The sequence below is a fragment of the Lutjanus erythropterus genome, chromosome 6 (assembly GCF_056507025.1).
Source record: "Lutjanus erythropterus isolate fLutEry1 chromosome 6, fLutEry1.hap2, whole genome shotgun sequence".
Lineage (NCBI taxonomy): Eukaryota > Metazoa > Chordata > Actinopteri > Lutjaniformes > Lutjanidae > Lutjanus > Lutjanus erythropterus.
The window spans coordinates 19,594,414-19,608,231 of NC_139322.1; the positions used below are offsets into that span (position 1 = coordinate 19,594,414).

The following is a 13,818-nucleotide window of genomic DNA, read 5'->3' on the forward strand; positions in this document are numbered from 1 at the left end:
CGTGTTTTTTTTTTTTTTTTTACATTTCTTATTTAAAGGTTTTCTTAAGTTTTTTTTAAAGTTCAGTTTTAATACTTTTAAGATTGATCCTATTTTTCAAAGAAACTTTGATTTTATTTTTGATAGTGTGTTGTGTGCTTCAAATAGTGAGAAATAGATGTTTTCAACTTCTCTCTTTTATTTTGAAATAGTGATTTGTTTGTATGTTTGCATACTTCTCTCTCTCATTCTGGTTTCAGTGTTGATGTCAAAGAGGCTTTAATGTTTTTTACAGATGTTTCAGTTCTGTCTGTGTCACTCAGATGTTGGCACTTTGTGAACATGACTCCTGTTCATGGATGAATTATGTATGCTAGGTTCAGATGGATTGTTACAGAGTTGTTTCCCAAAGCACTTGGGAACAACGCCAGAGAAATTATATGTTCAAAACCTTGACTTACCTCATCCTGCCAGAGCAATGTAGATTCAGTTTGTGTCAAAGGTTCACACAGGCAATAACCAACTACAGTAGGTCTCATGGCTGTTCACAGCTGGTACTGTGTCCACATCCTTTAACTCTTCCGTCCAGTGCTCGGAAAACACGCCCAAGGTCTGATGATCTATGCAATTAATTTATTATCCTTATAAATGCAATACTACAGATATCCAAGAGACACCTCACATTACAACAATGGATCACCTCACGATACATTCTGGCTCACATGGCTTTTATTTTTCATTATGCATACGTTGAGATTTATTTGTTTTCTGACTGACACATTCATCTTTTACAGAAGCATATTGCTGCCATGCCAGAAAGAAAAAATAAAGGGTCAGTATGACGATATAACATGAAAATGTTATTGTTATAATAAAATGTTTTTATTTATTCTAACGTTACTGCAACATACACACTCATCATTATAAGAAAAACTCTTCTTGTTCTAACAATATGCTATTTTCTTGTTATTAACTTGAAATGTTTCTTGTTATAATGTGATGACTTACTTTAGAGATAATGTACAGTTATGAGGTCATTACTGAGAAATAAACCTCCACAGGGTGGTGCAGATCTTGATTCACAAATTTAATGGAAATATTAATTGTAAAAAAAATTATTGATTTGAAAATTAGTTTATTACTCCTCCAGAGTCAATAACCAGAACTGCATCCATATTCAGATATAAGAGAGCTTAGAGTGGCGCAATTGATCAATTAGAATATTTAACAAAGCTGTGTAATAACAAAATAATCAATATAAGTTCAATCATGTTACAACATGCAACGTTTTATGTTATACCAATATAAATACTATATTGTTAAACAAAACGTTTTTTGTTATTACAGTGTTATTACATTATAACATGAAACCTTTCACCCAATAACAAAATAGATTGAAGAATGTAATAAGTTTATAATGTGATGAGTTTGTATATTGTGATATGTGAAAATAGCTTGTTATAACTTAAAGATATCTGGTTATAATCTGAAACTTTTCAGGTTATAACAAGATAAATAGTGTATTGTTAAAACAAGAAAAGTTTCTTGTTATCATGTTATAAATTTGTGTTGTAATAAAGTGAAAATAGCTTGTATAACAATATACATTTCATGTTATATAGTGATACTGATCCATTTTTCTTCTTCTGGCACAGCAGCAATACACCTCTGTAATCTTTGGTTCGTTAACTGTAAGCAAATTGCTGCATTAAAAGGGAACTATTTCATACCAAAATGTGGTTTTTAATATGACTGTAGGAAATGTAGGAACTCTGAAAAAAACTATAGCAGGTGTGCTTTATGTGAACGAAGGCGGGTTGCTCACTCATCTACCCAGCTTTTATTTTACATGGACACCACAGAGGTTGTGTTAGATGTAATTCTCCATTCCATCCAGTTGCAATTTTTATGTTTTAAGATTTTGTGTGTCCCGTCTACTAGTAGTTTGTTAACCTGCTTTCTTGCCGAGTAATTGATGCTGTTTTCCTCTTTTAAACCATGAAACAGTTCATTTCCAGGAGAAAATTTAACTTCACAGAAATGCCTTAGATTTCACAGGAAGGGACGGTGAAGTGCTACTCAGATTTGGTATGCTTGACCTCTAACTGGAATTGGGGTTTTTTTTTTGTTTGTTTTTCATGCACTGCTAATGTTGACAGGATCTTTTTTGTTTGTTTTATCAAACTACTCTGAATATAGATCTATGAAGCAAAGAAATATTTGCAACTTTTAATTGCTACTTCATGTCCAAAATATTGAAGAGAAACTTAATGGTGGCTTATTGAGTCTAAAGAACTATTGCTGCTAATTTTGGATTGCTAAGTATTTAGAAATCTTTTAGCTGAAGGTCATTCGATATATCAAGTCACATACGGGGTCAGTTTGTAACTCACGTTCAACGATGTCTGTGCAGTCTTGTTTTGTGCATTAAACAACCTCTCCTCAGTAAATGTTTGTCTGTGCCATGATGCAGGTCTTTGTCTTCTTGATAGGAAAAACCCTACAGCTATTAAACTTTTAACTTGGTTTGATTTTCAACTTGTCATTTTTTTTAATAAAATTTTTTTTCACTGTGGTTTGTGTGCTTTTTATTACACGAGGGACCATTTGCACATTATAGCCTGTAAAAGAGATAGACACTTCAAATAATCAAAGAGACATGTCCAGGTTCTCTCATGTTTATCAAATTATCAAATGTGGCAGTTTTTTTAATATCAAACCCAGCTGATTTTGAGGTAATACACAAAGAACAGTCACAATACATGAGAATTTATTTCTAAAACAGACTTGAATCTAGATAAAAATATAGGAAATACGTAAAGAAAAGTATATTACACTGTTCAAGAGGCTGTATATGTTTTTACGTATGTACAAAGTTCAAAATATACTGAATATGCCCAAAAAATTGCTGTTGAACAAAAAGAGACTCTGAAATACATAAAATAGACTTTGACCTTAATTTACAATCTTTTATCAAGACTAATTGGTAAGAATGAAATGGCAAAACTTTTTATACCCTGCAGTTTTAGGGTGTAACGAGGACCTTTTTGTTACACTTGCAAGTCAGAGGCAAGGTAAGACAACATTCTGTTTTTATTATAAAATCATACTCTGAGGCAATGTCATGTTTGAAGACGTTTGTGCGTTTTAATCAAATTACAAAAATAATCCTGTTTCCAGTGAAATGTTCAAGTTAGGGAAAACCAAAACAAAAGAGAATAAGTCTCATGTCCAAATACAAAGAGACAGATTTTTAGACTAGATGCCATTCAAATTAAAGTTTTGTAGGCATTCGTATTTGCATGGTAACGTCAATTTTCCTTCGCACATACTAAGATTATCAAACACTGACAGTGATACCAAAATGAAGCATTACTGTCGTTATAAAAATGACGCAGCATAATGTGCTCATTGTTTCCCTGTGAGACAAAAACATGTAAACTTTGTACGTCTGCGTCAAACTGAACATTGCAGTTCAGAGTATGATTTTAAGTCAGTAAAAGTGTGATTTCAAGAACCGTTCTGGCTGGGCAATACAAAACACGCAGTGTTTCAGCTGCTGTACTGATGCTCCATGGGCGCACCAAAAAAAACCAAGTTGAGTAGAGTTCTGGGAGGCAGTGCTTGGTGCTCCAGCATCATCCAGCTGAGGGGATAGAGGATGCAGAGTGACAGAGCTGGTTCCTGATCTGATGAGCTGGTGTGCAAGTCTTTCCCAGAAAAGGACAAATGGATCCTGCTGTTGAATGTAGCTCAGCCGTCGTTGCAATTCGTATTTGAAACATTGTGAGCCAAATACAGGAGTTCAATAACCTCATAGTGACATCACAACAGCTTGTGGTTCACGATCTCCCAAACCATCCTTCTTCTGAAGTAGGGCATGTGTTTCTGTAAAGAAAAGGTTATGTAAGCAAATTTTATGCCACTATCATAGAGATTAACAAATAAATCTCTATTTTTTGTGGTATATGGTTACCTGTGTGAATGTGATTGGCTTGTCTTTGGTAATGTAATCTGCATATTTGCATGTGAACATTCCACAGTCGCTACCATTCATCTGCTGTGGGATTTCCTGAGAATAAAGGAACAATAACACAGCACAAGTGTGACAGAATATTTGATCAGTAACAGCAATTAACCAGCTTACTTCAGTAACTGATAAGATTTTGCTTTGATTTACATTCTATCAAATTTTTTCATAAAGGTTTTTCATAGACAAGCATCATGAGATATTTTCTTCTTCACAATGAAATAGCACTGTTCATAGTTTGTACAATAGTATCGTTTCTCTGCATTTCATTTTTCAGATGTAACCCTGCTCCAATTACCCAGATTAAAAAAGTCATAGTAACACAAAGCAACATCGTAAGCAGCACCACTCTTACTTAGAAATACAATAAATTACCAAACAAAGATTTAAAAATCTCTACAGGCTGGGCTTCCCCTTAATCACAACCAGAAACCAATGATAGTATGTTTCCACAAGTGAATTCAAAGTTAGGAGACACAACTTTGAAACACAAGGCAACTTCTCTGGTAATTTCTCTTAAAGTATCCAATATTTTTAGCCCATCTACACTGAAAATAATTGCTAGCTATGAAGAACTTAGAGGGGGCTTTACAGAAAATTTGCAGATGGATTCACAAGTAGCTGAAGCAACGAAATTCTGTTCTGGCTGCATGACTACAAAAGTGGTGCAAATTAAACCACTATAAAATGTAAACAACAGTAACACAAAGAATATTAGAAGCAGTCAACTGGTAACAATGCTGCAATGCATCATGGACCAGGACCAGCTGGCCGAGAATTGAAATACTACTAGCTCCATGAACTAGAACCCGGAACTTTCTGCTGATAACGGAAACCTATCCTAAATTCATGTAAATTGACAACACAGCATGACATGGCACAACAATGGAAACAGACCACTTCATGCACTGCGCCCTCATGTGTGGGACTTACATTGCGCTTTTTGCTGTACAGAGTCCAGCCTGAGGTATCCAGCTCTTTGCCCTTCTTGTCCTTACTTTCATGTTGCAGGTAGTCACTGGGGAAACAAACAAACAAAAAAAACTTTTTTTACACTGATATCTCATGAAAATCAATTTGAATCACATTTTTCTCCACAAATATACAGACAAACAAATATGGTACTGAAACTTACAACAGTATTCTGCAGGCTTCATCATTGTTTCCTCCCATAGAGTCAAAGTACATGATAGTCTTTTTGCGGAAATCCACCACCTGGGAGAAAGAGTTTCACAATAAAAACCACTGCAATATAAATCCCAGGATTGTTATTTCCATTACAGTTATGGTCATGAAGACTTACAGAGAGGCACCAGTGCACCCCCAAGTGGACAGGAACCAAAAGGATGTCTTTAGCAAAGATGTCCATCTTTTTGGTCCAGCGGCGGACAGCAGAGTAGCCGCTGCTGCGCAGCTTGGGATAGAAAAAAGTGTTGAAGGTATTGACTGATGGCAGGTTGGGGTCCTTGCTGCGCTCGACAAGCAGGTTCATATAAAAGTTGATCACCTGAGAAATTAAAGAGGGACAGTTTTAATTAACTGGACAAACACTACTGTATGGCTCAGTTGTGTAACAAGTATTACCTGCACAATATAATCATGCTCATGTGTTTTTGATGTATATAAAGGGGCAGTGTGGTGCCTGTGTGTCTGGTGCAAAATGAATGCTTACTGATAATCCACACAAATATTATTTAATGTAGTTATTGACTGAGGATAATGTGCACTCACCTCATCATTGAGCCAGTTGAGGTTGCTGAGGGTCTGCAGGTCTTTGCGTGTGAGGCTGAGACCAAAACCTTCACTTAACACGTCATGAGAGCTGCCGATCCTTAACACCCTGTTGACCTCTGCCTCCATTTCCTTAACAGAACGAGACAGCATACATGAGAGATAGCAAGAATTATTAATTTAACCCTTATATTCACATTATATATGACTTTGTTCCTAAAAATCAGGCATGACAGCCTCTAGAAATAACAAAAAAAACCTTTATAGATGTAACACTTGGTATCACTAATTCTAATATTTTAACTATTTCTGACCATACAAAAGGACTTAAAGGGTAACTTTGGTATTGTTAAACCTGAACCCTATTTTCCCATGTTTTTGTGTTTAAGTGACAAACAGAGACAACAATATTGGTCTAGCATTGAGCAAGTCCACCACAGCCATCAGCTGTTAAACATGCTGCCAAAACTATCTTGGTTCAACTTTCCACTGTTCCAGCCATCACCAACTCTGGTTTGGTCAAAATAAACCCTGAGTTGAGGGAGAGGAGGGAGAGGAGGTCGGACATCAAAGAGACAGCAGGGAGAAATGGCATGAAGAGCCAAAATATTTTCACATCTAGCTCTGTAATAAAGGGTTTATTTCAACCAGACAACTAAAGATGGTGATTCTTGGAGCAGTGGAAAGATGAACTAAGAGTTTTTTTTGTGAATCTTTTTTTTGTTTGTTTAGTTTGAATCAAGTAAGTTTTACGATGATTAAATTACTGTACTGTTTCTACAAATGGTGTCTGGTGGCTTTGGTGAGAGCAATGAAATGGCTTTTTCTGGTTAAACAAAAAGGATTTTATTCCCTAAAAAAAGACATATCTCGGTAGCAATCCTTTCTATAATGTTGACAGACACTTACAATTAAAATCTGAGCACGTCAGTGGCAAAAGTCACACTGAGTGGACGTATTTTGACTGTTTGCAACTGCCTGTAGGAATTACATTACAGAGCCTGTTTTGTGGCTAACGGCCCCAGCTGTGTAGACTCATTTCAAAAACTGTCCTGAGAAAATATGGTCCAGTTTGAAAAATACCAAAGCTACCCTTTAAATAAGGGGCAAAATCCATTTGCTCATAACTTAAGCACAGTGCACTTGGTACATTTAGTTACTCATTAGTCTCAACTGCTTGTGTAGTTTTAAAAACAAAAGAAAGAAATTTAGAAATACATCTTCTTAGTGAGAGCAAGTCTGTTTGGGTGGGTCGTCTAAATACATGCACATTGCATGCACATTAAGACACAAATAACCACACCTCTGTGAGTTCGGGGAATTCCGGTTTCTCTTCCAAAGGCTTTGGTTCTTCTATCACAGGAGTCAAAGGAACCTCTTTCTCTAAGGGAACTCGTACATGGACCTCCACGTCTGGGCTGCGCTGCCCCTCTTCCGACAGGCGCTGGGAATCAGCAAAAAAATGACACAGGTTAGTGGGGAAACAAGAGGTTGAGAACCAACAGATAGAAGTAAACTGAATCTGAGAGAGCACTTTAGTGGTGATCACTCACTTGTCGCAGCAGCTGGGCAGCGAGGGCCTCCTGCTCTTCTATCTGTCTCCGTCTTTCTCTAGCCCGAGAGTCGTACATACTTGTCCTACAGTGGCAGAAAATATATTTGATTTCCTCTATTCAAACGTAATATCAGTAAAGAGTGGCTCAATTACATCATTAAATACACTGGAGTGTACTTACAATTCTTTGATCCATAGCTCAGCTTGAAAACATGGCACACTGTAAAGACAGAGAGATATGTTATTGTGTATCTAAATAAAAGACTAGAGTGGAAGTTTTGTTGACTTCAGTGATTTTATTCCATCAACTCACACCATGGTGTGGTTATATTGGTTATATATACATATACACACACACACATATACATACATATATATATATATATACATATATTAAATTTAATCTACACCATCTAATATGAAATGTTTAGACATCTATGACCATATTGTTTCATCATATGACACATCACATTAATATCAAAAGACAGTGAAATGTAATTTGTAATAATATAATGCAAAGAACAAAATATCATTACCATGACTGGCTGTAGACAAATACTAACCTTGAGCTGTCTTGTTTTTTACCCTTTTGCTCATTTACAATAATTACAGAGTCACCATCATGAGCTGCAAGAAAAGAGAGGAGATTACAAACCAATAAAAAATACGCTAGCAGAAAATATTAAACTCACTTATGATATCCTGATATCCTAGTTCACAATGCCTATATTTGTACACACAAGGGGGTGACAACTTTACCAGATGATTGTGTGTCCTGAGAGGAGTTATCCTGCAGAGCAGATGGGGAGGGAACTGATGTGATAGTTGCTGCTCTGCTGGAGCTGAGGTCTGTGTCCACAGACGACCTGTTTGAGGCCCCCACCGGGCTCGGGAGGTTGCTGAAGCTCGGGCTCGACATGCCCCTGGGGCTGGGGGGGCTGCTGGCTGCCTCTGAAGTTCCTCCTGCCGCTGAGCCAGTAGGGGAGGAGAACTGCAGCAGTCTGCGACTGGTGGTCAGGAAGCTGGTGCTGATGAGAAAGTGACAGGGGAAAGCACAGCACAGTCAAAGTGATTAAGGATAGATAGGGACTATTACAAGTATTTATAATCTAACAATTACTACCATTATAAATAAAGAGAGTTTGTGATTGCTGTAAAGATGGAGACAGTGGCAGTAAATAAGTGGCAGTTGTCTTCCTTGCATGACAGTTCCAGCTACAAAGCATACATGTGACTAGTATTGAGCAGAGGTGGAACCAAGTCATTGTTTTGCAAGTCACAATTAAGTCTCAAGTCTTTGCACTCAAGCACCAAGTCAAGTATCAAGACAGGACAGGCATGTTCTCAGTCAAATCACAAGTCCTTAACTTTGAGCTTCAACTCCTAAACAAGTCAAAATATGCTCTCCACCAGATTGAATGCCATTTTAACAACAGAGCATTGACTTACTTTTCTTTAGGCAACTTCAAATGTCAAACAAAGTTTGCTCAAGCCTCAAGCTGAGTTGCAAGTTTTCTTATTTAGTAAAGTAATAAAATTTATGACTCAAGTCCAAACCTCTGCCAGCTGGATTATGTTCCATGATTAGCTGAACCTTTGTGCATATATGGATATTAATATTGTTTTGCTGTTGTTAAAACAATCATGGTTAAACGTCACTGAATCAGAAATAGTATCAGCACTTTTGAAATCTCTCTTTGAAATATGGCTGTAAAAATATGCAAGTAAAACCTTGTGTAATCTGTCATTTCAGGCAAACAGAGGTTAGAGTTTTGGTTAGAGTACTACTGTTAAGTTCATATGCTTCTGGAGACCCCCATGGGCTTGTTACTGAATTCAGGCAGAACTCTGTCCTGTACCCTGTAAGTCTTGACCCTTTTCATTAACAATTTCAGTTAGGGATTATTACAGTATACTGCATTTGTATGGATACGTACAAATCTCTGTGTGACCTCACAATGGTGTGTGAGCTGCCGTTATGAAGGAAAGACGACTGACCACCAGAAACCATGGTGAGAAGCTGCCTGTAGACCTCCTTCTCCTCTTCACGAACAGACTGGACAAACACAGAAGAGGACCATTAGGTAAACAAAGAAATTAAACAACTGATTTAAAAAGGAATCACACAGTGCCTCATTGTTTGATGTCTGACCTCCTGTGCTGTGCAGCGGGGCCTGACTCTGTGGATGCGGCCAGACGAGGTGCTGTGTGTCGGGCTCTGCACCACTTTGATGGGAAAGGTCTTCTCATACATGGTGGTGCTGGAGCTGTTTGTTGCTCCACTAAACAAACTGCAGACACAAAGTGGTTGTCAAACGCTAACTAACAGTAAAAACAGTAGTTCACAGTAAAATAACAAAAAGCAACTCTTGAAATAGGCAAAAATCAAAACGCAAAGACTACCTTGGCGTCCCGTATGGTCGGAGGTTTAGGGGCCTGCCTAACCGTGGAGAGGGGTGCAATTCAGGGGTGATGGAGGGTGGCAAGGTGACTGAGTGCCCATTTGTTTTTGGCACTTCACGATGCATAGGACTCATGCACACTTGTCGTCTACAGACTTTTGATCCAATAATTGACTTCTCATTACGCAAGCATTCTGGAGTTAGAAAAAAAACACAGTAGAATAATTAACTTCTCTCCAAGAGCCTGATGCCTCTAAAAACACTATCAACCACTATCAAGCTTGTACAAAGCTTTCAGTGATAATCTTACCTGATTTAGATGTCTTCCACTCCAATGTAGTAGAGGGAGCAGCAAACGTTGCACCCAGAGAGTTCCTTTCACCAATCTTAAAAACCAAACAAATAAATTACATCTTCATAGAGGGTAAAAAAAAAATTATTTTGACAGAATATACAGTCAAGCTGACTATACAATGCTGACCAGTAGAGCTCTCAATTTGCTTGGGGAAAAAAAGTTGGCCCGAGATTTGTCGTCAGCCTGTACCAACTAACTGTAAGGAAAATGTGCGCCCATGCTGTTTGGTTTTGAAACAAACATAAAATAGATGAAAAATAGATAAAAATGCTGTACAGTCCAGTGAGTGCATTGTGCTTGTGTAAAACTTAATGATAGTGGATGTGCAGTGAAAACAGAACAGATTTAAATACCACTTTCTTTATTCTTTGAGTTATCCTAACTTTGTTTACTTCACTGTATCCACCGCAGCCTCTCAGCTGACTTTACACCATGTTGTGTGTATTTGTAGTAGCTCAGCCCCAACATAAAGAGAAGGGCATGATAAGAATTTGCAAAACATTAAAAAAAAAACATATCCTTGGAGCTTTGTCAAATTTTAAGATATGTGGCAAAGGCATAAGTTTGACAGACAACGTCCAGACAGTTTTTGTTTTAGCTTGTTTGTAACCATTGCCTAGAGTACACACTAGAGTTGGAAAAAAAATCATGTAACTTCCTTCATATGGACATAGTTCTGGTTTAAAAAGTGAGACAAAAAACATAAAATGGTGAGCTAAAAAAAATACATAGGACGATGCATTTGATATATTTGAGAAAAAAGTTTTCCATGTATTTTTCCAGTTTTGCACATTAAATGTTCTTAAAACAGCTCTGTAATATGTGAAATATGTTCTAGTACTACAGTTAAGCATACAGTAACAGCTACCATAAAGTTGCCATACCAGTACTTTACACGTTCAGAGGCCCTTAATACTGATATTTTAAGAAAACAAAAATACTGTTGTCCATACCATTACCATCTGGGCCTCAAGTTATACCATGATACAAAATTTAGGCCATACCACCCAGTGCTAGTTAGGCCCCAGAAATTGTTAACTTACCGGCCTCCTGGCCCAGACTGCTGCTGATGTTGAAGGCTGTGGTTCTCCAGGTGGAGGACCAGGGGAGGCAGGCAGTATATTTCTCAAAGTCGGGCTCACGTTGTTCCTCATCCATGTAGCCACACTGGAGCTGTGAGTCTTAACTCCTTCAGCTGCAATCTTGACTGTGTCGATAAGATCTCCTGGAGAAAACAGACAGGACTGTAATGACTGCAACACTGATTTAAATGCATCCTCACATACTGCCACTGTAGCACATTCATTAATAGGGCTTGGTGTTACAATCAGTCCTGATTTAACTATGTCCTCTTATACACACAGTATAACATGTAATAACGTTAGAGTTTATTTACCCATTCGAGACTTCTTTATTATTAAGCCATCTTGGTCGACGTTGTGTCCATCTTCCAAACTTCAGGAAAAAAACAGAATAATGCTTTCAGTTACAATAAATAACATATTTCATTCATTTTCACAAATTTACAATGAACAGTTTTCTTCGCATTACAATACATGTTATGCTAAGAGACCAGCGAGGCAAAGCCTGGCGGTTCTACAGAAATTAAGTAAGTTAACAGGGATTCATTAAATAACTTCAAAGCAACTTGGAGTTAGTTTAACTCCGTGTCTTTTTAAACACACACACACTTATGATTACACGAGGGAATAACAGCTCATACCATTCAATTGGTCTTTTCCTCCTCATCTGACCATCTCGCGGTGCCCGGTGTGCATCGGAGTCCTCCGCAGCTGGTACACCATTGCGAAGATTGGCAAAGCTCGTTTCTATCCATTCGTAGATTTTATTCAACATGGCTCAAAAGTTTCAGAAATATCGCCGCTGGTTTAAAGATAAATCGCTATGGCTAATTTCAGTCTACCTGTCTAGATAGTCAAAACAAATGACGCTAATGCGCTTCATTCGACTGAGGCAGGTTAGCTGAGGCTATTTCAAAAGCAAACACGCCTCACGAATATCATTTTAGTTTCCCGTGAAACGAGCTAACCGTTAGCTAGTTAGCTGAGAATTAGCTAGTTGCCTAGCTAGCACGCTATGCTAACTACCCTGCTAGCTAACGTTGTTAGCTACACGGCTAATTTATGGAAGTGTGTTTAAATTCCAACGGGAAAGCGGCAAGTCGCAACCGACGCGTTCGAAAAAACGGTTATCATTTTGAGTCACGGCCTAACTCATTTATATATCCTTAACGTGACTTTAAATTGCATATAAACTCGTTGAAGAATAATATCTCCCGCTTCTTCCTCATTCAAAACCACAACATGGCTGAACAAGACGCGCCACCATCGCGCATTGCGATTGGATGACACGATGCCGTAGGTCTTAGTGTACTGGTCATTTACTGGTTGATTACAGACCGGAGGAGACCATTTAATATCACGTCACACTCACCGGCAGTGACTTCCTCGAGCATCTTCGGCTCTTTCACGTGTAGAAAACATACGGACGCAGTAATCTAGCCTGGGACTACCTTCACACATGGCATTCTGTGTTTTTTCAGTTATATTTTGAATGAATCGATCGTGGAACGCTGACCATTTTGCCAAACACATCAGTCACAGTGTGTTCTCACGTTTTAACCATTCATAATTAGACATAACTTAGTAGATTTGGGGTAGGGATGCATGATATGGATTTTTTTTTTCAACCAATACTGATAAAATAAAAAACAATTCTACATTTTCTTTATTTTTAAATGGAGTTCACATAAACCGTAGCTTATGCAAACTTGAGGTAAAATGGATTTAATATTCTATAACTCTGACCAAAGCAAATTAAACTGACATGACTATAACAAGAAAAGCAAGAACAGTTCTGACAGTTCATTTATTTTTTTTGTGGTAAGACAAAAATTGCACAAACATGTTTGGCTTTGTAGCATCTTTTGTCTAAGAGTTCAAATTAAAAGCTTTGACATAGTCTGTCAGATATTGTAATTGCCAATAGATACTGGAATAATAAAACAATAATATAAATTTACCATTATCTGTCGATAGTTTATCAGCCCAAATATATATTGTGATCCCTAATTTCGAGTATTTCTCTTCAGTCTGTAACCAATCCGCCAGCCTGCAAAAATGCAAAAGCCTGTTTAGTCAAAGGCAGCTATATGATGCATACAGCCACACGTTTTTACTCTTACAAGTTGTCCAAGAAAAGTAAAAAAGCAAAAAAGGAGAGTATGGTATCCACCAGGTATGACATGGTGTCATAGACAGCATATAAATGGATTAGTGAGGAAGTCCAGGCAGATCATTAGCTCAGCTCTGCACTGGCAATGAATGCGTCACCTCACTTGTGCATCAAAATACAGCATTAAAACTGCATTACTGTTCCTGCTCTGACCATTATTATATACCTAAACTTATTTGTGTGGACTAAACAACCAGAGAAAAAACCAAACACACTCACATAATAATAATAATAATAATAAAATATTATATAGTATTATGATAACTTACATCTTGTGCAATTCTGTGTTCACAAATCAACAGAATGTAATGGAAAGGGAAACAAACTATGGCTCGAAAGACAAACAGAGAGAAACAAGAAACTATATACAACTGAAATAATCAGAAAAGTAATTTATCTTAGGACCAGCGTGCTGGTAAATAATACATCTACGAACTGCATGATATTGTAATTATGCGAGTGCTGAATTTATCATAAGAGAATATTTTGAAAGACACATTCAGAGCGCTGA

At 37.5% G+C, this 13,818-nt stretch overlaps 1 protein-coding gene across 1 annotated transcript; it reads right to left on the reverse strand.

Moving 5' to 3' along the window:
• Positions 1-1,324: 1,324 nt before the first annotated feature.
• Positions 1,325-12,404, reverse strand: senp1 (SUMO specific peptidase 1). The gene is made up of 18 exons (XM_084721042.1): positions 11,776-12,404; positions 11,449-11,507; positions 11,096-11,277; positions 10,008-10,083; positions 9,699-9,891; positions 9,448-9,586; positions 9,233-9,351; positions 8,055-8,323; positions 7,859-7,922; positions 7,477-7,515; positions 7,294-7,378; positions 7,044-7,184; positions 5,741-5,872; positions 5,313-5,516; positions 5,145-5,224; positions 4,943-5,027; positions 3,956-4,051; positions 1,325-3,867 (listed from the first exon to the last, which is right to left on the reverse strand). The coding sequence occupies exons 1-18, from the start codon at positions 11,907-11,909 to the stop codon at positions 3,805-3,807; spliced, it is 2,160 nt and encodes a 719-aa protein (XP_084577168.1). The 5' UTR covers positions 11,910-12,404; the 3' UTR covers positions 1,325-3,804.
• Positions 12,405-13,818: the final 1,414 nt, after the last annotated feature.

Excerpts from the sequence above, each read along its gene's own strand:
- senp1 (XM_084721042.1), bottom strand. The coding sequence starts at position 11,909 with ATGTTGAATAAAATCTACGAATGGATAGAAACGAGCTTTGCCAATCTT. Across the intron at positions 7,923-8,054 it reads TCAGGACACACAATCATCTG|CTCATGATGGTGACTCTGTA; the intron begins GTAAAGTTGTCA and ends CTTTTCTTGCAG. Across the intron at positions 5,517-5,740 it reads TCAACTGGCTCAATGATGAG|GTGATCAACTTTTATATGAA; the intron begins GTGAGTGCACAT and ends TTAATTTCTCAG.